Here is a 26,760-nt window from a genome sequence, read left to right on the forward strand (position 1 = left end):
TTTAGTGGTTGCTAGGAGACATGCTACTTACGTGATTCAGGCTTTTACCTTGGAACCTCTAATTAAAACCTAGCAAGGCTTCATCATCTCATAGCTATATGTTGCCTGTCTCAGACTGGGTGTGACATCAGCAGTGAGCAGTCAAGTGGCAGACACTTATTTAATGTCATAATCCTTTAAGATTAGTCAAAAGTGATACTTAAAATGTCAGTACAGGTCTGAATAGGAAGCAGATGTTAACTGTCCAGAAAGGCCAAACGTGGCCACGCAAGGTCTGAAGTTACAATATTATCTGTTCGGGACATACTGCTCTATTGTGAAACCATGTAAATATTAACCACTTTGCCTCAGCATTGGGTTAAAGGGAGCACCCTGGTGCTTACTGTTCTTGGTTGCTATTCTGTGTAATCATTTCTTTTGAAAGTCAGGAGATCTTTTTGTATTGATAACAAGGTATTCTGTTGCTGCTGTGGTCTCTGTAGCTGAAGAGGAGCTGAAGAGGAGCAAGTAAGGTGTGCCCCATGGATGTTGGGCATGGTGAGGCTCAGCCTGGGGGATTTAACACTCCAAACTTGAACTGGATAACACAATCCGAGTACTGAACACTTTTCCTTTCCTAGCTAGTAGAGGAGCCCTGTATAGTTATTCTGGTAGGATGAAAGTGACTTCATAACACTGCAGTTGTCTTTACTCCAGCATCAGTTCTGGGAGCTGGAGAACAAAAGCATCCAGGGCACTTGGAGCTTCTGTAATGGTTTTCACTGAAATGGAAGAAAAACCAGAAAAATGCCTTACTGTAATGTGCTGCTGTGAATGAAAGCATCAGTCAGGCTGAGGACATACAAAATGTTGGAGGAGAGCCTTATTTGGGTTAGCCTGGACAAATAGAGCTGTTACAAGCGTAATGCAATCCCAGTAGCAACTACGAGCTCAAAGGAAGTGCTTCAAGTCTGTGACTCATTGAAACTGAAGGGAATTGCAAGAGTATTCATAAAACTGTACAGATCACTTCATAAGGTCAAACTGATGCAGGAAAAATGTCCTGCCCCTTCAGACAGCTTTTTACAATGATCTAATCTTACACCCAGCAGCCTTAAGCTTATCTGCCTGGTATGGCTTAAAGTAGAGATGTGATGTGGCCTCTGTGGTGATAAACTTAGGCTAAGCTAGAATGTGACGTGGAAAAGCCAGAGCTGACTTCCCTTTTCTTCCAACTCTGAATTTGTATCACGAAGGGGTGACTTGTTGTGCAGTCAGCAGTGTGATGGTGGAAAGGATACCTGATAGACCTCTGCTTCCAGCTCTGCTGTTAGTACTCGGATCATGTCTAATTCTGAACTCTTGACTTTGCTGGATTTAATCATACAGTACTTTTTTCTTGCTGCTGTTTTTAATGCAGGGGGTGTTTAATGTGGAGGCACTTTCTGATATGTGTATGCAGTTTCATAAATGGTGCTTTCAGGTACATCCTGAGATGTTTTGGACACTTGTTGGAGTGTTGCTCTTGTGAACTCCACTATGTAATGTTTGGCTTCTTTCAAAAGATAGAAATGCAATTAAAACTACAAGGTGGCATTTAACTATCCAAATGCAAAACATGAGAGGTCTTGAACTGTTACCTCTCCTGAGCTTAATGTCAAGCTTCAAGGGCAAGTCACCCCACCCTTGAATAGCACTGAGCTTTCAAGACAACTGGAAAGCGCTGGGTCCTTGGACTCCTCTTTTCCTAATGCAAGGCATGAAGAAAGGTGTCTGGCTGAGCAAGTGCCTGCAGTGACCTAGGCTGCTTCTCCTGACCTTGCCTACCTAAATGTGAGAGGACACAATATTTTCAGAACAAGCCTCTTTCCTTTAGGGTGAGAATTACCAATTGTCTTTCCTTTGTCTTCCAGATAGTAAAGCCATAGTTGATGGAAACTTGAAGTTGATCCTTGGCCTGATATGGACCCTTATCCTCCACTACTCCATTTCCATGCCAGTGTGGGAGGATGAAGGTGATGATGATGCAAAGAAGCAGACCCCTAAACAAAGGCTGCTGGGATGGATCCAGAACAAAATTCCCTACTTGCCAATCACAAACTTCAATCAAAACTGGCAGGATGGCAAAGCACTGGGGGCTCTTGTTGACAGCTGTGCTCCAGGTACGTCTTTAGCTCTGATGATTAAGTGTTTCCCATGCTTTCTGTTCTTGTGACTGCTCTGCTGCCTCTATGGGAGGAAATTTTCACTGCTGAGCTGGATACGAGAATGAGGCTTTCAAGAAAACTCCAGTCTGAAGAGGCCAGTTGTGGGTAGCAGCAAGCTGTAAACAACTTGGCCAAGAGAAATACTGGCCCAGAGCAGAATGTGTGCTTGCATTATTGGAGGCGCCACGTCTAGCTTTGTATTGGGTGCAAGGGACAAAGGCACAAATGCTGGCTCCTGACTGCAAGAAAGACTTGTTCCCACAGCAAGTGCCAACAACCTTTCAACTTCAGGGTGCAGCAGGAGGCTTCAAGTGTTCTCTTGAAATAGGATTGCAGAGGGAGCACGGAACCACCAGAAACCGCACACTACCTGAAACTTCAGTGTTTAGCAACCTGAGGCTGTGCTATTTGTGGCAAGTATTGTGATGAAGTGTGGAAAAGGCACAGTTTCCTCACCACCTTGTGAAACAGCCTTGCTGGGGCAATTGCAGGTGTTCATCTAATGCAATCTGGGGTGCTATGGCAGGCAGTTGAAATCTTCTTTTCCAAATGTGGTGCTGGAGAGCCAGTGAGATGTAAAGGGTGCTTATGTGTATTGGTACAGGATTTGGAGGGTTTCTTGCCCAGCTTAGATCTAAAACAGTGAAGTTATGTGGCCGACTGGTAAGCTACACTTCTATGTTGTTGGCAAGTGAGATGGGTGAGAGTTTTTCTGTACTAGATGCTTCTGTCTGTGCCATAAGGGTCTGTGTTGATGCTGGTTGTCACGGAAGCCTTTCACTGAGCAGCACATGCTCATCTCATTTTGGTTACTTCTGCAAAGCTCTGCATGTCTTTTTTTATGTAGTAGTATAATACAAGTGGCTGTGGGATTTGTACTCAGCTTCTTCAGCTATGGAAGCTCCTTTGGAGGTAACACCTAACTGAAATGTACTTGCAGGCCTGTGCCCTGACTGGGAGACCTGGGACCCAAAGAAGCCTGTTGACAATGCTCGGGAGGCCATGCAGCAGGCAGATGACTGGCTGGGTGTGCCGCAGGTAAGGCTGTGCAGGCTGCCCGCTGACAGTTGGCTTTGTGCTACAACTCGTTTGATTTTAGATTGAGGAAAGCAGGTGAAATTGCTTGTACAATTGGAGAAGTTATAGATTATTCATGAAATTTCCTGGGAGAGGACAAATTGTAGTGGAATGCAGGATTACATTTCAGAGCTCTGGTTGTAAGATGTTGTGTAGGTGTCTTTGAAGACAGCATGTAGGTTAGGGGAATACATGCATGTGTAGAGCTATTTGCTCTGTTAGTCTGTGGAGTGTGTTTATTTTGCTGTGGTGAATTCCACAGAAGAAAAACTCACTGGCTTAGGAAATCACCTGCAAATATGACTTTCAAACACAGAACAATGAACAATGTCTTTGCAAACTGGTTTGTTTTCACGCTGACCAAGTTGAACAGAATTGCCAAAGTCTCTGAAGCTGTTACAGCAGCCGGTGTTGTGGGAGCACAGGAGACTGGTCATGAGTTTCACTTTGCAAGCACTACAGCTCAGAGCTGTCACACAAAGGGTTATGAATTACTAATTCTTTCAGCTGTCCTTGTCTTGCTTTTTGTGGGGAATGTAGCTACTGTTGTCAGGCCTTGCCTCTGTTTAGTTTGTCACGGTCTCATGAGAGCCCCTTCTAACCAAGGCACAAAAAGCCTCCAAACCATATCTGGACTGTAATGAACTGCTTGATGTTTTTTTTTGACATGAGGTAATAAGTCATATTTTGTGTACCAAAGGGAAAATGGATGTAAGAAATCTCATTAGCCTGTGGGAGTTTTGAAATGCAGGACTAGGTTATAACTGTGTTTCTGTGTCGATAAGCAGTAACTAAGCACTGATACAATGTACTTAATTGTGCTGTCTTTCAGGTTATTACCCCTGAAGAAATTATTCACCCTGATGTGGATGAGCACTCTGTAATGACTTACCTGTCCCAATTCCCCAAAGCCAAGCTGAAACCAGGAGCTCCTTTAAAACCCAAACTGAATCCAAAGAAAGCAAGGGCTTATGGCAGAGGTAAGGACTTGGTGTGCTTAATGCTGCACAGAGTATTTAACTCTGTAGAAAGCTGGGTGGGGTTTTTGCTTGTATTGAACTCCAGACCTACTGTAACTGACTTCAAAGTTTCACTTGTATACTCTTGGTGTGGTGCCTAGTTTCAGAAATACGTGGATATCGTCCAAAAGACACTCCTAGTTCTAACATGTAAGTTCTCCAAGGTCTCTGAACCTGTTCTGCAAGCTGCCAGCTTTACAGTCCACAGTTGGAATAAGCATGATATGGGGCTAAAGCAATCTTAGTGTGAAATTTTAAGCTACCAATATTACTGCTGAGGGCCTAGTAGTTGATCTAGCAGGGAATGCTGCTTGTGATAAAGCACTCCTTTAAAAGACAGGAAGCCTCCTTACATTTGCTTGTCTCTTTGGGCAGAGTCCCTGTAGAGGCAGGCCTGGTGTGAGGTGTGTATTGAGGTCAGCTAATTCTCAGTAAGGTTTTTTTTGAGTTGGTCTGTTAGGTGTGAGTACTTTCTTTGTGTAGGCACAAAGGTGGGTTGATAACCCTTCAAACTTTAAATAGTGCTAAGCTTTTGTTTCAAAGGCTCTGTTTGCTGATTGGGAGGAATTTGTCCATAGATGTTTATCCAACTGGAGATTTTAAATTTACCTTTAAATGGATAATTCTTGCAACATCTGATGTGCTTCTACTCTAGGTTAAGTTGGAAATCACAACTAAATGAATAACATTTTAATATAGTTGATGTGTAGCGAGACATCACTTCTGCATTACAGCTTGATCACCATTCCATCTTTGTTTTTGGATCTGGGGCAAGCTTTTAGAATTTGTGAGATTCAGAATTGAGTATAGAAGACTGTAATGGAAAGAAACAAAACTTTATTTTTCTGTTTATCTTGAGAGTGTTTTTTTCAACTTGTTTTTTCCATTGAAACACAGCTAGTGGAATGAATAGACTTGGACAGTATCTCTGCACTGATGAGCAGTTGTTAGAGTCAGAAGTAGGTTTAACACTTCTCTCTACTTGAGATTATGTCTTTCATTGTCACCTTCCACAGAGAACAGTAATACACAGACTCATTAGTGACATCCCAAATGTACAGACTACCTATACTCACCTTACTGTATAAGTGACTGAGCAACCTGCCTCAGTCTGACAACTCTGGCTTTACTTGTATTCTTATTCTTTCAAGAAATGGAATTATTTTGTTGTCAGTTTCTGTGCATGTGGTGCTCTGGAGACATTGTAAGGGAAAATACAAAGTGAGTGACTCCTCTGAAAAGATTCATTTAGTTTTTTCCTTTTCTCCCGTAAAATTAGTTGCCAAAATAGTCACTAAATGTAAGACACAATTCTGACTGCTAACGTGACTCCAGCAGCAAGGGGCTCACTGCCAAGCTGAGCAGGTTCTTTTGGACAAATAAATAAGGGATCATGCTTCCAGAAAAAGGTGGCTGTCAAGTGTGAAGTTGGTCAGTCTTAGCTTTGTTGTTTTTTATCCATATACCACAGTAAGTTATTCATAGCTTTGTGGTGTGAATCTTGGTTGTAGCTCACACCTTGAATGCTGTGCTTATCTACTTCTTTATTGTCTGAGTCCAGACATCATGTGAAGGGAGCCTGCAGAGGTGTTAGAGAGGATCATGCAGATTGTCACTGACACGGTTCTCACTTACCCAGCCAAAGCAGATATCTGAGAGGAGAGTAAAATCTGGAAGATGAAACATAGGCTGAGGAAGTGCTGTGACTAACACTGTCCTGTCTGAGGCTGTCTTCCAAGCATAAGAAATCCTCCTCATTGTGTTTGCAGGAGGAATGATACTTGACTCAAATACCATGTCCTGATTCTTGTGTGGTGAACTGAAGATAGGCAGAGCGAATTCATAGCTGTTTAAACTGGCTGATAATCTAGGGCTTAGCTTGAAAGAATGAATATGTCAACTGTTAACACCTTATCAGAATGCTCAGATTTCCTAGTAAAAACATTGTCTTCCTTGCGTTGCTCTCAAGTTATTGTGTTCTGAAGATAAACAAGTTCAGGAATTCTGTTGTTCACAACCACTTCCTTTATAATCTATCAGACATTGCACTTTCCACTAATTGTGCTATGGACCAGTAATACCCACAGTTTTATGAATAAGCTGAGGAATAATTGCTGTGGATGGAAGGGTCTATACGTTTGGACTAGTCTGGAACCAGCAGCTCTGGGAAGTTCTTCCACCCACTGAGTCTGACACCACCATGACAGGTGTTGTGACCTGGGGCTACTTGCAGGGAGATGGTGAAACTCTGCTGGGAAATGCATGCTGTATCAGGCTGTGTGCTGAGGAATAAGGAAAATTATGACAAGTGGAAATGGCATAGAACTGCAGAGTTTTCTTGGTTTAAAGAAGTTCCTGCATGCTGTCTGTGCAGTGTTCGCTCTGGCAAAGATGCTTGAGCAGCTTTCAAAGCAAACTAAATCTGAGCAGTGTCTGCACAGCTGAGTGCTTGAAATGGAGTAAAATGGAGCACTATTAGGTAAGAGCTGCCTTACAGTCTTTTGCTCTTGGCTCTAGGGTAATGTTTTTATCAGAAGGCTTCCTAGAATTTTTTTCCTGTTTCCCTGGTTGCACTTACTGCAGTGCAGGCCTGTTGCAGCATTTAGATGTTTAGTAGCTGTTCTGCTTCACACAACTGGTGCACGATACCCTACCTGCTGTCAGCCTTGTCTAGGTGTTCTCCAGCTGTAGAGGTGACCCTCATTATGTTGCTCAGGCAAACAAGGTAGCTTACTTTCACCTGAAACCAGATGGCAGCTGGGTTCTAGACTTGGCCAGAGATGCTGAGGTGAGTTGAGTGCAAATGATTGGTTAAATCTTTTGAAAATGCTTGTCTTGGAAGGGGAAGGGTTACTGTGAGCATGATGCTCTGGGCAGCTGCTGAAGGAAGTGTCATGAGATGGCTTGAGGAAATTGGTGTGCGGTCTTGTATGGGAGGACAGATTGGACAGCTTGTGGGTAGCTTTGGAACTACCAGCAACATGTTTTGTAGCAACAATTTATGTGCTGCTGTTCATCTCTCTCATAGGGATTGAGCCGCATGGGAACATGGTGAAGCAGCCTGCCATCTTCACAGTAGACACCATCAGTGCTGGGCAGGGAGACTTGATGGTCTTCATAGAAGATCCAGAAGGAAACAGAGAGGAGGTATGTATGATAAAAATATTGTCTAGAATAGTAGTGTGGGGTCATGCAGAATAAACCAGTCAAGCTGGTCTGAACAATGAAGGTTTTGCAGTAACTTTCATCTTTCACAGTGAAGGCCTTAACAAATAAGTGATCTAAAAACAAGTTGCAAAATACCATCCATCAAAAGTGCAAGCCTCAAGCTTTTGCTCATAATTGCTTTATTGGATGAACTTGAAAAAATATCATTATCTGCAACTAAGCAACGCAGCTCCCACATCCAGTAGTTGCAGTGCTTTAGTTTGGCCAAGTACATTCTGACATGCTTTTAGATAACACACTTCACTAAATCACTGTCTGTCCTTACTCATTCTGGAAGAATGGCTAAAGCAGCTATTTAGATGCCATAAATAATTTTGAGTTAAAATGCTGGGTTTAATGTTTATAGAAACTTCTCATCCAAGCACTCCACTTGATCATGTTACATTCCAGAAAAATACAGCTGTATGTTGGACTTAATGTCTCAGTTTTGGTCTGCCTTAGTAGAGCTGTTAACAGCAAGAGAAATGCCTGGGGTGAGGAGAAGGTAGCTTACTTTGCCTTGTGTAAAGGTAAAACCAATGGGATTTTTTCCACGTGAGAAGAGGAGGTAGTAAGGATCGCTGCTTCCACAGCCACGTCTCTGACGTAGCTGACTCTGGAAATAGTTTGCAGGATCAAGTGCTGCCCAGAGAAGTCTTAGGCTGATGTGTGTAGGCACAGCTCAACAATGGATGTTTTTTCTCTCCTAGGCAAATATAACACCATCCAGTGATAAAAACAAGACCTACTCAGTCCAGTATGTGCCAAGGGTTACTGGACCTCACAAGGTAAGCTGTGCATCAATAAGGAGAATTCTCTTGTCAAACATGCTGCTCTACTGGTTCATGTGAGCTCCTTAGTGCTACCTGTTGGCTGCTGCCTCTCTCGGCATGTTGAAGAAGTGGAAACCGGTTGTGGCCTTAATTTTCTATCTGGGCTATTGAGCTGCCTCTTTCAGGGAAAGGGCATGTGTGCTGGGAGAGTGCATAGGTGTTTTGGCATCAGGTGTTGCAGCGGGCTCTCCTCTCATTTGGAGCTGCTTCTTGCAGCTCATTAAGCCAGTTTTATGTGTCATTGAACAGAGGGAAGTACCATTTTTTCCTGTAATGCATGTCTTTGCTGGTGCTGTTGTGCACTGCAGGGTTTTGCAGAGAAGGTTTCCCACCCAAGTCTGTCCCCAGATGCCTGCAGAAGCAGGTTTACAAAGGGTGAATTCTACTGCTTGTCTCACCACGACCAGCCTGACAGGATGATGACAGCTTCTGCTGCCATTTCATTACCAGATGGTGATCTGCCTCTTCTGGGCACATTCATTCAGACATCTCCACTGGTGTGGCTGTCTCTGATCAGCAGCACTTTAAGGAAGTGGCCAGCACTTATGTTGTATGGATAGGATGAAGGCTGTGAGATGGTTGGCCTCTCATCTCTAAGGCAAACTCTGTGCTGGGAATGCAGGTGTTTGACTTCATGCTTGGTTATGTGGTGCTGTCACTGAGTGCTGCTACTTCCTTGTGGATCAGACCTGATGCTTTTTGTCTCCAGGTTTCAGTCCTGTTTGCTGGGCAGCACATCTCAAAGAGCCCATTTGAAGTGAATGTTGACAAAGCCCAGGGAGATGCAAGCAAGGTAACAGCGAAGGGCCCAGGACTAGAGGCTACAGGGAACATCGCCAACAAGCCTACCTACTTTGACCTCTACACAGCAGGTAAGCAAGATGAATGAGTGCTGAAATCCTGCAGCTTCCTCAAACAAAATAAACAAACTGAAAAGTGGGCAAGGGCTTGCAGCCCCATCAAGTTCAGAGGTGAAATAATATCCAGGCTGTTACAGAGGCTTCAGCTGTGTATGAAACCTTGGAAGTGTGAAGCTGAGCTGGAGCAGGAAGGTACCAAGCAATACCCAGATATTTCCCATGAACTTGCTGAATGACAGCAAACAGGCTCCTGCCTGGCACCAGGTAATTCTAAACAGGAATGTGAAATGCCCACCTCTGAAGGATGAACCCTGTGTAAACTGTGAATGCTTAATATGTTCTGCCTTTAGCTTTACAAGAAAATTTGCCACGGTGTTACCTTGAGTACATACTTCAATGACAAACTGGTTTTAACCTCTATCTCAATTATTACAGGGCCACTATCTTCATTAGGGTATCCTCATCATATGACTCGTTGCCTGCTATTAGGCCAATGCTGTAGCCTAGGGGAATTAGTCAATAAGATGGTACAGCTGTTAATTCATTTAGAACAATGTGAACTAGTTAGGGAGGTTACATGAAGCATTTAAACACCAAAATATGCTGAGTAGCATATTCTGGATTGCCTTCTGCTTGAGGGTGCTTGGCAATAAAATTAAAATTAATTATAATGAGGGGAAGTGTTATGTTCAGCTTCTAAGTGGGAGGGGTCTGAATCATGTAAAGACATGTCCAGCCTCTGAAAGTGTCTGGAAAACTGTTATTATGTGAGGAGTTGAATACAGTGTGAGAGAAGCAGGTGCCTGAACAAAAGTGAATCCATGCAGTCTGACAGATAAGGATCCTTGTGCATGTTGTCTGAGCTCTTAATCTAAGCTGCTTTGAAGCTTGAGAGATTGAACTGGTGAGTGAAGTTGTGGTGGAGTATGTGATAGAGGTGGCACAAGGTGCTAGCAAGAGGGTAAGCAGGATGCGTGTATGGATATTCACTGCTAGAGTACTGCTGTGGAGCTGTGGCAGGGGCTGCTCAGACCTGTCAGTTTGTATTTATGGAGATGCCACTGTTCTGGTTTTCCCCTTCCCCATTTGAACATCCAGTTGCTGTCAGCAGACGCCAAATATTTAGGCTGTGCCTGAAAATGGTAACAGAGGGTGGCTGGCTGAGGCTGGAGTGCTGGCTGTGATCCTAAAAGCAGAGCATCTTGCTGTGAGGAAGCCAAGGCTCAGCTGTGCTTGTTTCCTTTGCAGGTGCTGGTGTGGGTGACGTGAACGTGGAAGTGGAAGATCCTCAGGGGAGAAGCCTTGCTGAAGTTGTAATAGAAGACAAAGGCAACCAAGTCTACCGTTGCACATACAAACCTGTTCAGGCTGGTCCTCACGTTGTCAAAGTGACTTTTGCTGGGGAGGCAATTCCCAAAACTCCTTGCACTATTCTTGTTGGAGAGGGTATGCATCTTCAAACTGCATCTAAATATACATGGCCACTTTTGTTCTTGGTTGTGATCACAGAATATGCTTGACTTGCCTTGGACATTCTCTAAACCTTTTCCACATCTTGGACCTGATTCAGTGGGTCACCTGGGTATTCACAGCGTAAACCAGCGCTATCTAACAGCTTTTGTGGCTAGAGTTTCCTTTCTGCCTAGACCTCTGAATAAGCTGCCCTTTGTATTTTTGGAAGTATTTTATGCAGCTATGCTGTGTCTTGCTGTTTCCCACCTCTGTTCCTCAAATGACTTTATTTACTGTTTTCCTCCTTAACTGACACCTAACTTGCTTTCTGTTCCATCCTTACGTGCTCCTATGCTTTTAGATCTCTGCTCATCTCTCCTGAGCTACCCTACATTTGTGGAATTTTGGACTTCACTGCTAATGGCTTCATAGTTGGTAAGAGGTGTGCAGGGTGCTCTGTTGTGTTTTGCTTTTCTTTTAAGCTTCTAGCCTACAGCTTGTCTTGGCCAAAAGGGTTTTGATTTTTTGGGGGCTGGGGAAGAAAGTTACAAGTGAGCTGAAGCAGTGTGACCCAGTGAGTGAAACTGCCTTAACCACAAGCTGCCTGCTCAGTTGTGTAAGAACTCTGTGAGCTGTTGCCACTCCACATTTGTATGCTCCCACCAAGTTTGCAGGGTTAGCAGATGGCATGTGATCTTTGCTTACACCATCCAGTGCAGAACATGGAGCAATGTTGGCTGCTGCAGGGTGAGGGTAGCGCTTGTAAGCTCTTGAAGCAAGTGAATACTTAATGAGCAACTTGGCAGACCTGTGCTCCCGCTGTAAGCACGGCGTGATTCAGGGACATGCATGTTGGGTGTACACTGCTGGGAAGCTGTGATTATTTGTAAGTCTCTTCAAACCCTTCAGGTCTTTCCAGCTGAATAGCACATGATAGCTGAGACTGTGTCATGAAGACTGCTCATCAGCACATGGTACTTACTTATGTAGACACTCTACAGGCCTGGAGAAGACCTTGGAGTAAACAGGTCAAGCGTAAGCTTGAGCTCAGCCGTATCTAACCTACTGCCCCAACTGTGGCAGCTTTAGTCTGCAGAGGGCTTGATGGCTTCTGAAAGTGTGACCTGTGGCAAGCAGGGAGTTTTGACATGACATCAGCTTCTTCAGAAAAGTAGAAATCAACTTTGCTACTAGCAGTCCTTCCAGACATGCACTTCTGAAAGAAGAGCACAGTGATAGTTCATTGGAGCTTATCTGCAAGAGCAAACTTCACCTCGTGCTGCAGTGTGCCTCTCAGTGTGAAAGGCATCTAGGAGATTGTGCCTAGCACGGTGAATATGTGTTTGTGATAGCAGTGTAAAAGTCTTATGTTGAAATCCAGCATCAAATGGGAAAGCAACAGGGCCTCAGTGTTTACTTCAAAAAAAAAGTCATTGCAGGGGTCAGCTGTCAGTGCTGTTGCCCAAAAGCCATGGGACATAGTGGCCAGGCAGATTCCTGTCTTGCCTACCCGAATGCCATAACGTTAAAACTTGTGCAGAAAGCTAAGCTGAGGTTGGCCTGAGTCAACATTAAACCGAAGGTTGTTGCAGCCTGGATGAGCTACAAGCGTGTGGGGAATCAAAGTCTGTACTGATGCCTGAAATTGCCTTGCAGCCTGCAATCCAAATGCCTGCCGTGCCACCGGTAGGGGCCTGCAGCCCAAGGGTGTCCGCATAAGGGAAACAGCTGACTTCAAGGTGGACACCAGAGCCGCGGGCAGTGGAGATCTCGGGGTGACTATAAAGGGACCAAGTAAGTGTTTGGCAGATCCATGTGTGGATGTGTTCGGGAGAAATGGGGAAGCAGACTAGGACTGAAGAGCGATAATAAGATGGTTGCCTGGTGGAGCTGATGGGTTCTGTACTGCTGTAAAAAGGCAAACTTCAGAAGGATTTTCTGCTACTTTGTGTCTAGTGACAAGGTTTTGATCTGCAGGGCTGGGTAAAATTATACCTGGATTTATGTCTCTCCATTTTAAGGTACATCAGTCAGCAAAACTGAGAAAATCCACGTGTCTGCCTGTCTTGGCCTCCAAGCATTATGGGTTTGCATTGCATCTTCATCTGATCTGGCAGAGCAAGTTGTGCTTTAAGGTCTCTGGCAGGATGGAAATCCTGCTCTCAGAGATGAGCATGGCTCAGAGAAACACTCTGAACGTCTTGTGCAGAATTTGTGCACATAAACGGGGGAAGAGAGGGTCAAGGGAAGCTGTAGAGAGACCTTCTGCTAGGATCTGTCCCAAGGTCTTGTATCCTGAGCCCTGGATGTGGCCCTTTGCCTGGACAGTGGCAGACTGGGGTGGTGGGAGTGCCAGCAGGCACTGGCTTGTGCAGCAGGCTCCTAAGTTTGCCAGCAGCAGTGGCTGTGCTGCTGCTCTGGAGAGCTGCTGTGCTTGTGTGGGACTTGAGAGCCGATCACCTCCCCCTGACTGAGACGGTATTAAAAGGTGCATTGTATTGCCTTCACCTCCTCCACAGGCACACTGCTCTGACTGTCTGGCTTAATGCCTTGGTGGGGGGGAAAGGCAACAGACCTATCGATGTAAATTTTAGCGTATTAAGCTTTTCTCCCAAAATTCTTCATCTTGAAGAAAATGAAAAGTAGGCATTCCCTGCATACTTGTGGTTGCAAAGTCTGACAAACGTTAAGCTTTTTTGTTTGAACATATGACATGCATCATACTGCAGACTAAGAAAAATAAAACACAAGGGAACCCATTAAGTCTGGTAACTGAAAATACTTTCTACTGTATTTCTTCTGGAAGTGTTTGCTGTCTTTGTCCTAGAGGGCAGCTAGAACTGACTTCCCTTATAACCTCACCTTTTTTTTTTTTCCTGGTAGAAGAAATTTATTCTTGCAAGCTAAAATAAATATGAGAAAACATGAACTTGCCTGAGTAATTGAAAGCAGGATGGAAGTTTAATAGCATGCTGATCTTTCAACAGAGGGCTTGGAGGAGCTGGTGAAACAAAAAGGCTTTATGGATGGTGTATATGCATTTGAATACTACCCAGCAACCCCGGGGAAGTACGTTGTCACGATTACATGGGGAGGGCACAACATCCCAAAAAGGTGAGTTAGCTGTAGCTTGCCTTTTTTCTGAGTTTCTGTGCTCTTTGGTGCATTGGGTGGTTGGTGGACTTTTAAAGCGGTGCTGACCTTTGAAGAAGCTCTGTGGGTTCGAAGTTAGTGGCAGCCATTTGCTGTGTCAATTTATCTACAGCCTGTTTTAGGGCTGCAGCTGCTTACATTAGGAAAGCTTTGGGGAGTGATTCACATCAGTCTTGCTAAACCCAAAATGATGAGTACAGAACAGTAAAACTTGATGGATCATGTAGATTGGAATTTACTGTGTGTTTTTGAAGGGGTCTTTATTGTAGTGTTCAGGGCTACAGCAAGTGGTGCAAGCCAAGTATTTGACACTCAGGATTTGTGGTGCAAGACTTATGCATGTGATGGGTTGGATGACCTCTCTACTAGAAAGGCAGTCTGCTGGGCACTGTGCCACTGCATAATAGAATCTATTAATTTGGGAAATCCAATGTAAAGCCTCATTAAAATGCCTGGGAAAAAACATGGGTGCTGTAGTTGTCCTCATTTCTAATCCTGTGCTTTTACTTTTTTTCTTGTAGCCCCTTCGAAGTTCAAGTGGGGCATGAAGCAGGTCCCCAGAAAGTGCGAGCCTGGGGGCCAGGACTGCATGAGGGGATTGTGGGCAAATCAGCTGACTTTGTAGTGGAGTCCATTGGCACAGAAGTTGGCTCTCTTGGTACGTTACTTAGTTTGCTTGAAGTATTTGTGTTGCAGTGCTAGCAAGAAACTCGTGAGAGACTATTTTCCTTGGAGTGAAAAAAAAAAACATGTCTAGAAGGTGTTTTGGTCTATACACAAGCTTAGACTATGAAAGGCAAGTTCTAGGGACATGAATGTGTGTGAGGGAGAGTGTTAATCTGTGCTTTGGTGGGATGAGATCTGGAAGAGAGTGATACATTATCTCCTATATTGCTGAACATGTGGCTAGGGCTAATATAAAGCAGTTTAGGGAAGTGATGTTGAATTAACAGATGCTGCAAACCAAACATGAGGAACCTACTTGTTCATTTTCCAGGCTTTGCAATAGAAGGCCCTTCTCAGGCTAAAATTGAGTGTGATGACAAGAATGATGGCTCATGTGATGTGAAGTATTGGCCCAAAGAGCCCGGTGAATATGCTGTGCACATCATGTGTGACGATGAGGACATAAAAGACAGTCCTTACATGGCCTTCATCCGACCAGCTTCAGGAGACTTCAACCCAGATAAGGTGGTGCATAAAAGTTCACTCATGGCATAACACATCTTTGTGACTACAGTAAAGATGTTTCTGAAGGCAGCTTGACCCTTTAGCTGCCCTTACTTAAAGCTCTGAATTTACCATGCTCCAGCCAGGTATTACTCAGCTTTTTCTAATAACACTGTTGTGGTTTTTATTTAATGTAATGAAAGCCTGCTGAATTAATCCAAATTCTCAACTTCAGCACTAGCCTCTACTTGTATCCTGTACTACTTGGGTTTTGTGGGGAGGGGAAGGTCTTTAGAAATTAATTGCTTAGTTTTATTTGTCTCTTTGAACTGCAAGCTGAAACTTTTGGTGTGGTGGGGTTGTTTTTTATTTAGGTGAAGGCTTATGGCCCAGGCTTGGAGGGGACTGGCTGTATAGTGAACAATCCTGCTGAGTTCACAGTTGAAACTAAGGATGCTGGCAAAGCACCTCTGAAGATGTATGCACAGGTAAAAGGCCAAAGGCAGCTATGTGAAACTGCAGCAAAAGGGCTTTAGTGCTGTTGAAAAAATGCCTTAAGTATTTCTGTGCACTTGCACACCCATTCTGGGCATGTGTAATTCTCCCAGAGCTCTGTGCTTTGGTCTGTGTAATGCAGTCAGGCAGCAAACCCAACTCAGTGCAAGGTGACTTCTCCCTGGCAAACGAAATAGCAAGGCTTTGCTTTTTGACTTGGAGTCTTTTCAGCTCAGCAAACTGTAATTTCCTAGAATTGTTATTTGGAAGCTCCCAAAGTGTCTGTGAGCCTGTGAATTTCAGGAGATCTTGTTAAAATATGTGTTGTGGGATGGCATTGGGAATGAGCAAGCATTGGATGCGGAACACTTTTTTATAAGAGTATAATTTGGACATGCCTTCAGTATTTCTGAGCTGCAGTTCTGGAAAAGAACCAACCACATGTTTTGGAACTGCACTGGAGTGTGCAGACTACACCAACATCTCTGAAGTACCTGAACCTTTTGCTTGTGTTGCTGCTTTTTTAGGATGCAGAAGGAAACCCTATCGATATCCAGATCAAGAGCAAGCCTGATGGTGTGTTTGCCTGTTCCTATGTGCCAGTTAAACCAATCAAACATACCATTTCTGTTGTCTGGGGAGGAGCCAATGTGCCTAATAGCCCATTTAGGGTAAGTACGGAGATGGATGTTACTGATTCTAGCCAAGTAGAACATTCATGCTCAGAACTACTTGTCATTGCAATTAGCGTGGTAAAACCCATCTGTGAACTTCAAGGAGATGTGTCCTACTCTCTCCAATATTTTAGGAATCTTATCCACTTGAAAAAAGCTTTGTTTTGACAAGCTCTTCTCTGTTGGAGGTCTCCTTTCAGTCCAGCTACAGCCTTGGGGAATCAGGGCAATTCACTCTTAGTGTTTTGCTGTAGCCTCTCTCCAAGCAGTGCTCTGACTTGACTGATCTTATGCAGGACACGTATGATACTGACTTCTGTGAATCTGTAGGTCCTTATAGGTCAAGGGAGTCATCCTCAGAAAGTGAAAGTTTTTGGACCTGGTGTGGAGAGAACTGGCCTGAAAGCAAATGAGCCCACACACTTCACTGTTGACTGCACAGATGCAGGAGAAGGTAAAGGCAGGCTGGGCTACTGTAGTATCAGAATGTCAGGTCATGCAAGAGACTGGGGGGGGTTATGTGCTGTTTCGTGCTGGCTTTCCTTGTTTTGTGGAAAACCTTTGGGAAGAAGAACAGTGCAGTGAATGTGATCTGTTACATCAGTTAACATGATGAATTGAACAACTGCTGGAAATGGGAACATGCTGGTGGTCTGGCTAGCAGTGCCTGTACCGTCCAATAGCAAAGCCTCCATCTGCTTCTCCTAGGTGATGTCAGCGTTGGAATTAAGTGTGATGCACGTGTAGTCAGCGACGAGGAAGAAGACATAGATTTCAACATCATCCACAACGCCAACGATACGTTCACAGTGAAGTACGCACCACCTGCTGCTGGGCGCTACACTATTAAAGTGCTTTTTGCAGGAGAGGTTTGTAACCTTTCTTTTACAGCCTGATGGTTTTAGTCTGCTCTCTGATCACCGAGCGTGTGCCAGTTCACCACTGGCTGTGACAGTTTATGAGGCTGCTTCCATCTCAGCTCACACGTGCTTTGTCTGGTCACTGTTATGAAAACACTTCTGTAAGTACTTGGAAGGTACACAAGCGGGAGTAGTTGGCTGGAAACAGTAAAGTTCAAGCATGTGATGTGTTAGGTTGGCATGATGATTGTGGTCTGAGTGATAGGGCAAAGCTGCTTTCTAAAGGATAGAAAACCTAAGTGCTTCTCCAAGGAACATGGAAAAAAATTTCCTTTAAAAAACAAAAGATGGTGCAGAGGACTCTGCAGACTGTCCAGCTCTTAAGTTTGTCCTAGGCTTTGCTTTGCCTTAGTGGTTAGTATCAGAATGTTTAAGTGGGGTCAAATGTACTCAAGATGATGCTGGAGATGAAGAAGTGTTATCTTAAAGTGACTCTGTAGATTTGGCTAGTGATGTAGTTTTGGCAGGTTATGTTTAGAGCTTTGCTTCTGTTACAGGAAATTCCTACCAGCCCATTCAGAGTTAAAGTGGACCCCTCACATGATGCCAGCAAAGTGAAAGCTGAAGGACCTGGGCTGAACAAAACTGGTGAGAGCTGGGTTGAGATGGTGTGGACTGTAAGGGGCTGTTGCAGGGTGGCCATTCCCTGGCTGAGCATTGCTGGGATGCATCAATGGAGTCCTGAATACAGCAGGAATCGGGGATGCCTGATGTTTGGGAACAACCCTGTTCCTTTGGCATTTTGCTTGACTGGGCTGTAGATACTGCATACTTTGTGGGAAGAGTTTGTGTACAAGCTCAGCATAAATTAGAACTCATGTTTTAATTCAGGTGTGGAAAATGGCAAGCCAACACACTTCACTGTGTTCACCAAGGGAGCTGGAAAAGCACCGCTGGATGTGCAGTTCAGCAGCCCCGTGCCGGGAGAGGCAGTGGCAGATCTGGATATCATTGACAACTATGACTATTCCCACACTGTTAGATACACTCCAGTACAGCAGGTAGGTGCAACCCCTGTAGGAATGAGAGTGAACAGGTCATGCTGCCATGTAACTGTCATCTCCATCTTTCATACCCATGCACAAAGGAATGAGCGGATAGACCTTACTAGAGTGTCCTGTTCCCCTGGATCTCTGAAGCCTACAGGACAGTTGGGATTGGAAAGCAGTAATATAGTTTTCTGGTGTAGTTGATAGCTTGTCACTTCTTTCTTCTCTGGAAACAAGTGAGAGAGTGAAGCAGTAGCATATAGCTCATGTTGTCATTCTGCAACGTGACATCACTCAAAGGGAAGATGGCAGTCCTCCTTGGGAGTCTGAAATAGAGCTGGCTACTGCACCAGCTGCTGTGGGCTACCACAGTCCTGCAAAAGTGGATCAGTAGCCTACTACCTCTTGGCAAGCTGCTGTTGTCAAAGGAGCTGCAATGCACACCAGAGCAGGGACAAAAAGCACAATATTTGGGTGATGGTGTAGCCAGCTCCCCAGGAGAAGAGCAAACAAGTTGTTGCTGAAGAGGGAAGCTGGGCTGCAGATTAAATGTATTGAAGTATTTGTCTGTATTTGATGTTTTCCCTTGTATTAGGAGAAGGTTCAGTCTGACCTGTTTTGATTCACAGATGCAATAGCAGTACCATTATTGTCTTCCGCTTTCAGCTTTTTAATAGCTAGAGGTGTCTTCCCTCATGCAGTGTTTGTGTGTTAGTAAAGGCCATTAATGCCAGAGTGCATGGATCTCATGCATTTCTGAAGATGTAGGTGCTGTAGTGTTGAGATCAGTGTTCTGCTGCCGGACAAACACAAGCTACTTGGTCATCTACACTAACTTCCTTGAACATAGCTACACAAAAATGGATTGATATGAATAACTGCAGCATTAATTATCTGAGGACAGTGGATTAGCATTCTTGGAAGCACTGTAGAGCTAGTGTTTGTTTTTGGATAAAGCAGATGCATGATCTCAGGATGTGGCTGGCATGCCTGTTTGGAGAAGCTTTGGCTTGTTCAGCCAGGGTTGGTATGCGGGTTCAAAGTCATCTGAACTCTGTATGTATGTGTGTGAGTAGTACCAGATTGCTGTTTCGCTGAAAAGCAGTGGTGAAACGAGCCAGGACACCCAAACTAGATTTCCCATCAAACTAAGTCTCCCATCTGGAGGAGTACCTTGAGTCACAGCGGAGCTGTAGACTTGGAGGAGATACTCCCACATAGCAATGGCAGGAGAACAATTGTTAGAGATTAAAATAGACTGTGCAGTAATTAGAGTAGTCTTATGGTCCTTCCAGTCTGTGAGCATGCAGGTCCTTTGTGGACCTTGTCTTTCTCTGCTTCATATGCAGCTGTTTACGAATGAAACTCTGGACCTGAGAGCAGGGGGAGGACAGACTAGGTAGTTAAATTCCTGAGGGACCACGTCAGCAGCAGAGGAGCCTTGGTTTAGTGCTGTTTACTCAGCCTTATCTATCTCATGGTGTTGCTACAGCTACCCGTGTGTGTGTTTTCTAAAAACAACCAAGAATAATCATGGAAGCTATTCACTAGCTGGTGTGAAACATCCATGATTATTTCACTTGGGAGCTGAGCTGGCCAAGAATGAAAAGTAAGCAAATAGCAAATATAGCTAAAACATGGACTGTAGTAGGATAGAATAAAAGCACACATTGTGGGCTGGAGCTTGCCATGGCTGTGCAGTGTTACAGCCAAAATACACAAGGGTATTAATCTTTCTGACTTGTGGAGTTTAAAACCTTGGTATTTCAGATGCTGTAATAATATGGCCCCTTTGCAGGTTTGGCTTTGGCCTGGCCTCTTCATGCAGTGGAAGGGGATACCTGGTCTGGAGCACTGGGACATTCAGCTGTCGGGTCTGAGCACTGGGAGGGTGGGAGCCAACCTGAGCTGGAGGTTTTGCCAGGCAACTTGAATATAGTCTTAATTAAATGTTGGCAAGAACTGTCTTTTTCTCTCTTCCTGCATTAAATACAAACCATGCTGTGAGATGAGAGCTTCAGAGTCCATAAACTATTAAGTTTGTCTATGGTCAGCTAAAATGGATTAGGTGAAATGGTTATGCACTGCTTGGATGTTAGTATGTCCACATGCAGCGAGGAGCTGAGCTAACTTGTGAATTCTCCGTCTAGGGTCCGATGAAGGTTTCGGTAACTTACGGTGGTGATCCTATCCCTAAAAGCCCTTTCACTGTGGGTGTTGCTGCTCCGCTGGACCTAAGCAAAGTTAAACTTAATGGACTTGAAAACAGTAAGTACCTTTGGGCTGGAAGCCCCCATAGCCTGCCTCTGAAATGTCTCCTGAATCTGGGTGATAGCTGACATGTCCTGCTGGAACAGAAGTGGCCAGAACAACCTTTTTAATGTGCTATGCTTGGGCATCAAACAGATCCAATGGTATAGCTTGACGACTCTGACTTAACAAAGTCTTCAAGAGGAACAGCTTTCTAGAAGTGAGAGAGCTTAGGGCTGTGAAACTTAATTGCCTTTCATACTGTCATGCCATGTCTTACAGGCTTGTTTAGTGCTGTGGCCTTGCAGCTCTAACCAAAGCACTTGGTGGCTTTTTTTCCCTACTGATTTGCAGATTTAAATGCTTTTCTGCATGCAGAGGGATGCAAACCAGGCAGGGCTGCTTTGGTGCTTGCTCCCTTGGTGGCATGTGCATGAGATATTTCTTGGAGCACTGTCTGATGTTGAGTACTTGATATAGTAATATGAGTTTTTGTCTTTTTCAGGAGTCGAAGTAGGGAAGGATCAGGAGTTTGTAATTGACACCAAAGGAGCTGGTGGGCAGGGTAAACTGGATGTTAATATTGCCAGTCCTATGAGGAAAGCTGTGCCATGTCTGGTGGAACCTGTTCTGGGTAAGGAGTGCAGCACTGCAAAGTACATCCCAAGGGAAGAAGGATTGTATGTGGTGGATGTGAGTTATGATGGCAACCCAATCCCAGGAAGCCCCTTTACTGTGGAGGCCACGCTACCTCCAGACCCTTCTAAGGTGAGCAAATGGTTTAAAGCTGTAACAATTACTGATGGCTGAAAGCTGAATTGTGAGCTACTGCATGAGGCTTGGCTCTGTTTTGGTCAAACCAGACCCAGAAATGTAGGAGCAACCTTATTCAGAGTGCTGAGTTGTTCCTTCTGCAAACTTCACAACTCATGGAAGTAATTTCTGTAATACTGAACTAAGAATACTGCAAACAGCCTGCAGCAAATACAGGCATTGCTCCTAATGTAATAGATGTTGGCCTCATGAACATGTTGACTATGTTCATTGAGATGCTTCTGTCTAAAGAAATAGATTTCAGGGGAAAACTTATGTAATAAGTACTTATGTAATAAGCAAAAATTTGAATATTTCTCCTTATATCCCATGGCTATATATAAACAGCCATGATGAGGGTATGAATATCTCTGCCTGGAAATCTCTTTGGAGGAGAGATGCCAGGTTTCCAGTAAAAGCAAGAGGGGCAGCTAAGGAGACACTGCTTTATGTGTATTTTTAAGAGCTTGTAAATAGAGTTCCACATACAAACAAGTCTAACTAGGTGGTCTGTGCTGGCAATAACATGAAAAAATGAGTTTATCTCAACTGCATATTCTCTTCTAGGTAAAAGCTCATGGTCCGGGTCTTCGAGGGGGCCTTGTTGGAAAACCAGCCCAATTCACAATAGATACCAAAGGGGCAGGAACTGGAGGTTTGGGTTTGACAGTAGAAGGTCCATGTGAAGCTAAAATTGAATGCTCAGACAACGGCGATGGAACTTGCTCTGTCTCCTACCTCCCTACAAAGCCTGGAGAGTATTTTGTAAACATCCTCTTTGAAGAAGTTCACATTCCTGGTTCACCATTTAAGGCAGACATAGAGATGCCATTTGATGTCTCTAAAGTCATTGCCACAGGCCCAGGTCTGGAACGCGGTAAAGTGGGTGAGGCAGGGCTGCTGAACGTCGACTGCTCAGAAGCAGGTCCTGGGGACCTGCGGGTGGACATGGTGTCGGACGCTGGTTCCAAAGCTGAGATCCAGATTGATGATAACAAAGATGGGACTTACGTGGTGACCTATGTGCCGCTCTCAGCTGGCATGTACACGATCAAGATGAGATATGGAGGAGAACAAGTGCCTAAATTTCCAGCCCGGGTCAAGGTGGATCCAGCTGTGGACACAAGCAGAGTTAAAGTGTTTGGGCCAGGAGTGGAAGGGAAAGGTGGGTGCAACTGTTGTTATCAGAGCTTGTAGAACTTGTGGTCCTGTATTCTGAGCACTTGAAGCTGTAGTAGCTGTGCATGTTCCCATGGTGACCCTCGAAGAGGGGTGTTTCGCTGTGTTCCCGAATGAGTTGTTTATCCTGAGGGTTAACAAAACATTTTGTCGTCGGAAATACTTGCGGTTCTTGAAGTGACTCTTCAAAATGTATCCTGCAGATGTCTTCCGAGAAGCTACGGCTGAATTCACTGTGGATGCTCGACCTCTAACAAAGACTGGTGGTGACCACATCAGGACGCAGGTCACAAGCCCGTCTGGCTCCCCTGCTGACTGTCTCATCCAAGACAATGCCGATGGAACCTATTCAGTGGAGTACACGCCCTTTGAAAAGGGTAACCTCTGGGGCTTTTGTCTGCCTTTTTTCATTCGAGAAGGGAAAACAGAGAGCAGGCAGCTGCTCTGACACTTTATTTGGCAAACTGCTGAGGTCTGCCAGTAACTTGTTGGCATCTTAGCAAGATTTTTGACAGCAGAGGAGGTAGTTCTGTGGGAAGTAGCTGTATTTTAGCCTGAACTGACTTCGCTGGTAACTTGGCTGCAGAAAAACAATGTGTAGATGGCATCTTGGTTAGAAACTAGTGAAGTCTTGTGAAATGCTGGAGGAAGCTCTTACCTGTATACTGATATTTAAGTCTGTATCATCTTGTGGAAGTCATGGTAAGTGATAAGAATATTTAAGGAATTTCAGTCGTGTTTTTCTCTTCCTAACAGGTCCACACACAGTCAGTGTAACGTATGATGGTGTACCTGTGCCGAACAGTCCCTTCAGAGTGAACGTGACAGAGGGCTGCCATCCATCACGTGTGAAAGCACAAGGACCTGGACTCAAGGAAGCTTTCACAAATCAGCCAAATGCGTTTTCAGTTGTCACCAGGTAACTGGGCCTATTTCATCTGTAGGGAGGCATCTGAGGGAGGGGTGGGTCATGTGATGCAGCATGCTAAACCTAGCACAAATACTTATAAAGTTAATAAAGTATTGCTAAAAACTAGAAAGCCAAGCTGTGTTCTCCAGATCACTGTGTGCTACCTCATGCCTTGCTGAAGACTTGGCTCTGTAGAGATTGGTAATGATTGAGGACAGTATTTGAGGAAGAAACAAGTGAGATTATGCTGACTGGCTTTGAATGCCAGAGCAGACTGAAAGCTGGACATCAGAAGTTCCTGCTATTTCTGTAAGGATGAAAATGCAGCCAGAGCATGGGAAGACAACAAAGCTGCTGTTAGCAGCAAATAATTCTAACAATGTGTGGTTTATGTCTTGCAGAGGGGCAGGAATTGGTGGCCTTGGAATAACTGTTGAAGGACCTTCAGAGTCTAAAATTAGCTGTAAAGATAACAAGGATGGGAGCTGTAGTGCCGAGTATGTTCCTTATGTTCCAGGAGACTACGATGTTAACATCACATATGGGGGAGAGCATGTTCCTGGTAAGTGCTCTTGTTCAGTGGCTTTCAGAAGAGGGAAGATATTGAGCTAAGAAATTGATGCCTTGGCTGCATTTCACTTGTGTGAGGACAAAGTTGAGGTTATGCCTGTCTGCTTTTCCAGGGAATTCACACAGAAACAGTGGTGGCATTTGTTCCTCATATCCTGCAGGGAAGTGCAAAATGCTTTGTGCTGTAATGTGGTAGTTTTGAGGAAGGGCTGCAGTCTCTTCTTGTTTCTGAAGTAGTTTCTGTGAGGATGTGGAGGAGCCTTGTTAGGACTGTAGCACCCACAGAGGGGAACAAAAGAGTTGGTACAGATGGGTGGGCCAGAAAAAGGGACTCTAGCCCTTGACAAATAAGTGGTTTATGTGTAAGTGGTACATGACACGTTAGGTCAAGAAAATAGCCCTTTGGTATGTGGATGCCTTCAAGACTTCTCCAGTAACATGGTCTGATGGGTGATCCTATCATGGGGATTGTATTAAACACTGCAAGTTTTGGTCACCGCAGAAAGCGCAGTGGACATTTGCTAAATCAGACCTTTACCTGTGTATTCATTTTCACTGGGTGTGAAGCTGAAGTGAAGTAGGAGCCAGGTACATATGACAGCCATCACTTCATGGTTAAAATAAGAATTAAATGCTTCTATATGCCAGGTACATTCTGCAATGTTGGGGTTCTTACTTGCTGTCACACTGGGTATTCTTTCCTACACATTGTGAGTGAGCTGATATTTTCCTGTTGGTCTCATTTGATTTATCAGCGTGCTGAACTTGGTAAAATGCAAAGGAAACAAGTGTCTCTGTGATGATTCATTTGCACTTGAATTTCCTTCATGCTTTTTTTCCTGAGGTGTGAGAAACTGATCACAACTGGAATCACTGAGTAGGCAGTGATGTAGAAGCATCAGCATTACATTTCTGTCTATTTGAGAAGCAAACTAGTGGGGCTGTCATTCCTGCCTGAGATTGAGGGACAGTAATATGAGAGCCCAAGAAAAAGACCTTTTGGTTTTCTTTAAGTGTTCACTACAGTGTTTAACATTTGCTGTGTTAACTTCCAGGCAGTCCTTTCAAGGTTCCGGTGAAGGATGTTGTGGATCCCAGCAAGGTGAAAATAGTAGGACCGGGTCTAGGAACAGCTGTTCGCGCCAAGATCCCACAGTCCTTCACTGTAGACACCAGCAAAGCAGGAGTAGCACCCCTCGAGGTGGTGGTGTCAGGACCCAGAGGTAAGAACCAAAGTAATCCATCCAGCTGTGCTCCCATCTCTGCATTTGGATGAGTAAGATGGTTCTCATGGTTCTGCTTTCAGAGTGGTAATACCACTTGAATGAGCCTTTTCCTCTGTTCCTGTCCATATGGCATGTGCATCTTGACAGCTGTCCTCTGTGTCATGCTGTAAAAGGAGAAGGGTTGTGTCCTAGATAGTGTTGCTTTGGCCAGTGTCTTTGGCTGTATGCTGATCTTCAGAGCTATGAGGAGTGACATGAGTAACCATCACCAGTGAACAATAAGTGAATCTAAAGTCTCACACGAGTGGTTACCTGGGTTGCAGGAGTCTGAAATGCGGTAAAACCCTTCAGCAGTCCCTAGAGAACAGCAAGGCCCTCGAGTCATAGTGCTAATGGTATTTGTATTAACCTAGGAAGCTGTGTCTCAGTAGCACAGTATTTTGGCAGCAAGCACCTTTTGACTGCAAGTCTGGCCTTGCTAGGAGGCAAGGACTGGTGCTTCAGCTGAGTGTCAGGTCCTGCTGGTGCAGGTGCCCTTCAGGTAACCCTTCTTTAATTTTAGCGGATCAGACGGACTCGCAGGGATGGCGCTCCCCATTCAAAGCCATTTCGGAGTTCTTTAAAGGTGATCCAAGGGGGGACACTGAGACAGGTTTGCACTACCAACTGCTTGGCAATCTTTGCTCTTGGAAATCCAGTTATCAACAGCCAGAATCATCTGAAGGAGGGAATGGGAACCAGCCGTGTTGTTTTCAGCCTTTGCATGGCAACTGTACATGTCTTCTGTGCTTGCTTTTCTGCTAATCTACCTTGTGTTTTAGAGCCAATTTGTGATTGTGGACTGCTTTGTGTGTTGATCATGTAATCTGCTGTAGATTTAGCTTAATGCAAATGGAAATAATTGATCTTGCTGTCAGAGCTTTGGCAGCTTGCAGGGTTCTCCTGCCTAGGCAGTGAGCCTGCCTTTCCAAACACCTGATTGTGAAAGGCTCGGTTGGTGAATGCTACATGCCAGCTGGCTTTAGGGCTCAGTGCTGTGCAGTAAATCCCAGTAACAGTATGTAATCTTGTCGGTGGCAGTTCAGACAATGATCACCATTACTCATTTTCTTTCTCAAAGAATCTTCAGTGTGTTTTGAGCAATTGCTCTTGACCTAGGCTGTACAAAGGCAGATTCTTCTCCAGTGTTGTCATGTGAAGCTGTTCACCCCAGGAAGATGTGAGTCCAAAGAGCAGTGGATAACTAATATATAAAGTTGATGGCTTTTCAGTGCAAAACAAGGGAAACTGATCACTCTTTGCCTTCATTCAAAACAATGAACTTGAAATTTAGCCTGTTGCAAACTATGTGTGAACTGTGCATGCTGCAGCTTTGTGCAGCAGACAGCTGCTGAGAAACTGAGTTCTAATAGTGCAGCTGAGAAGATATTCTCTTGCCTTTTTAGGAGTTGTGGAGCCTGTTGACATAGTCAACAATGGAGATGGCACCCACACAGTAGTCTACACCCCTACTCAGGAGGGACCCTATATGATCTCTGTCAAATATGCTGATGAAGAGATTCCTCGCAGGTAAGTGATGAAGATGAGGATAGATGAACTGCAGATTTAGTGACCTGATTGATCTCTCCTCTGCACAAACTCTGAGCACTAGCTCTGATCCTTTCTGCTGAACCACTGCAGCTCTTTGCATGACTTCAGGGTTCAGTGGTAGTCTGAGTCTGCTGCACCTACAACAGAGATGCTGTAGAGGTGGTGTGTCCACACCTCAGCATGTACT

The 26,760-nt window shown here is 44.6% G+C and overlaps 1 protein-coding gene across 2 annotated transcripts in view; it reads left to right on the forward strand.

Annotated features, from left to right (window-relative positions):
- The window catches only part of FLNB (filamin B), a 71,385-nt gene that overhangs the window by 21,985 nt on the left and 22,640 nt on the right, over positions 1 to 26,760 (forward strand). For both annotated transcript variants that reach the window (XM_064156752.1, XM_064156753.1), the window contains exons 2-26: positions 1,893 to 2,141; positions 3,127 to 3,224; positions 4,096 to 4,243; positions 7,311 to 7,429; positions 8,200 to 8,277; positions 9,032 to 9,194; positions 10,431 to 10,628; positions 12,291 to 12,428; positions 13,622 to 13,748; positions 14,309 to 14,445; positions 14,785 to 14,978; positions 15,332 to 15,445; positions 15,980 to 16,123; positions 16,457 to 16,580; positions 16,835 to 16,995; positions 17,544 to 17,634; positions 17,878 to 18,047; positions 20,186 to 20,303; positions 20,791 to 21,053; positions 21,666 to 22,263; positions 22,481 to 22,654; positions 23,034 to 23,196; positions 23,589 to 23,749; positions 24,813 to 24,980; positions 26,429 to 26,552. In XM_064156752.1, the coding sequence (XP_064012822.1) occupies positions 1,893 to 2,141; positions 3,127 to 3,224; positions 4,096 to 4,243; positions 7,311 to 7,429; positions 8,200 to 8,277; positions 9,032 to 9,194; positions 10,431 to 10,628; positions 12,291 to 12,428; positions 13,622 to 13,748; positions 14,309 to 14,445; positions 14,785 to 14,978; positions 15,332 to 15,445; positions 15,980 to 16,123; positions 16,457 to 16,580; positions 16,835 to 16,995; positions 17,544 to 17,634; positions 17,878 to 18,047; positions 20,186 to 20,303; positions 20,791 to 21,053; positions 21,666 to 22,263; positions 22,481 to 22,654; positions 23,034 to 23,196; positions 23,589 to 23,749; positions 24,813 to 24,980; positions 26,429 to 26,552 (4,222 nt within the window). The remainder of the gene's footprint in view (positions 1 to 1,892; positions 2,142 to 3,126; positions 3,225 to 4,095; positions 4,244 to 7,310; positions 7,430 to 8,199; positions 8,278 to 9,031; positions 9,195 to 10,430; positions 10,629 to 12,290; positions 12,429 to 13,621; positions 13,749 to 14,308; positions 14,446 to 14,784; positions 14,979 to 15,331; positions 15,446 to 15,979; positions 16,124 to 16,456; positions 16,581 to 16,834; positions 16,996 to 17,543; positions 17,635 to 17,877; positions 18,048 to 20,185; positions 20,304 to 20,790; positions 21,054 to 21,665; positions 22,264 to 22,480; positions 22,655 to 23,033; positions 23,197 to 23,588; positions 23,750 to 24,812; positions 24,981 to 26,428; positions 26,553 to 26,760) is intronic.

The sequence above is a fragment of the Pogoniulus pusillus genome, chromosome 16 (genome assembly GCF_015220805.1).
Source record: "Pogoniulus pusillus isolate bPogPus1 chromosome 16, bPogPus1.pri, whole genome shotgun sequence".
NCBI classification, from domain to species: domain Eukaryota; kingdom Metazoa; phylum Chordata; class Aves; order Piciformes; family Lybiidae; genus Pogoniulus; species Pogoniulus pusillus.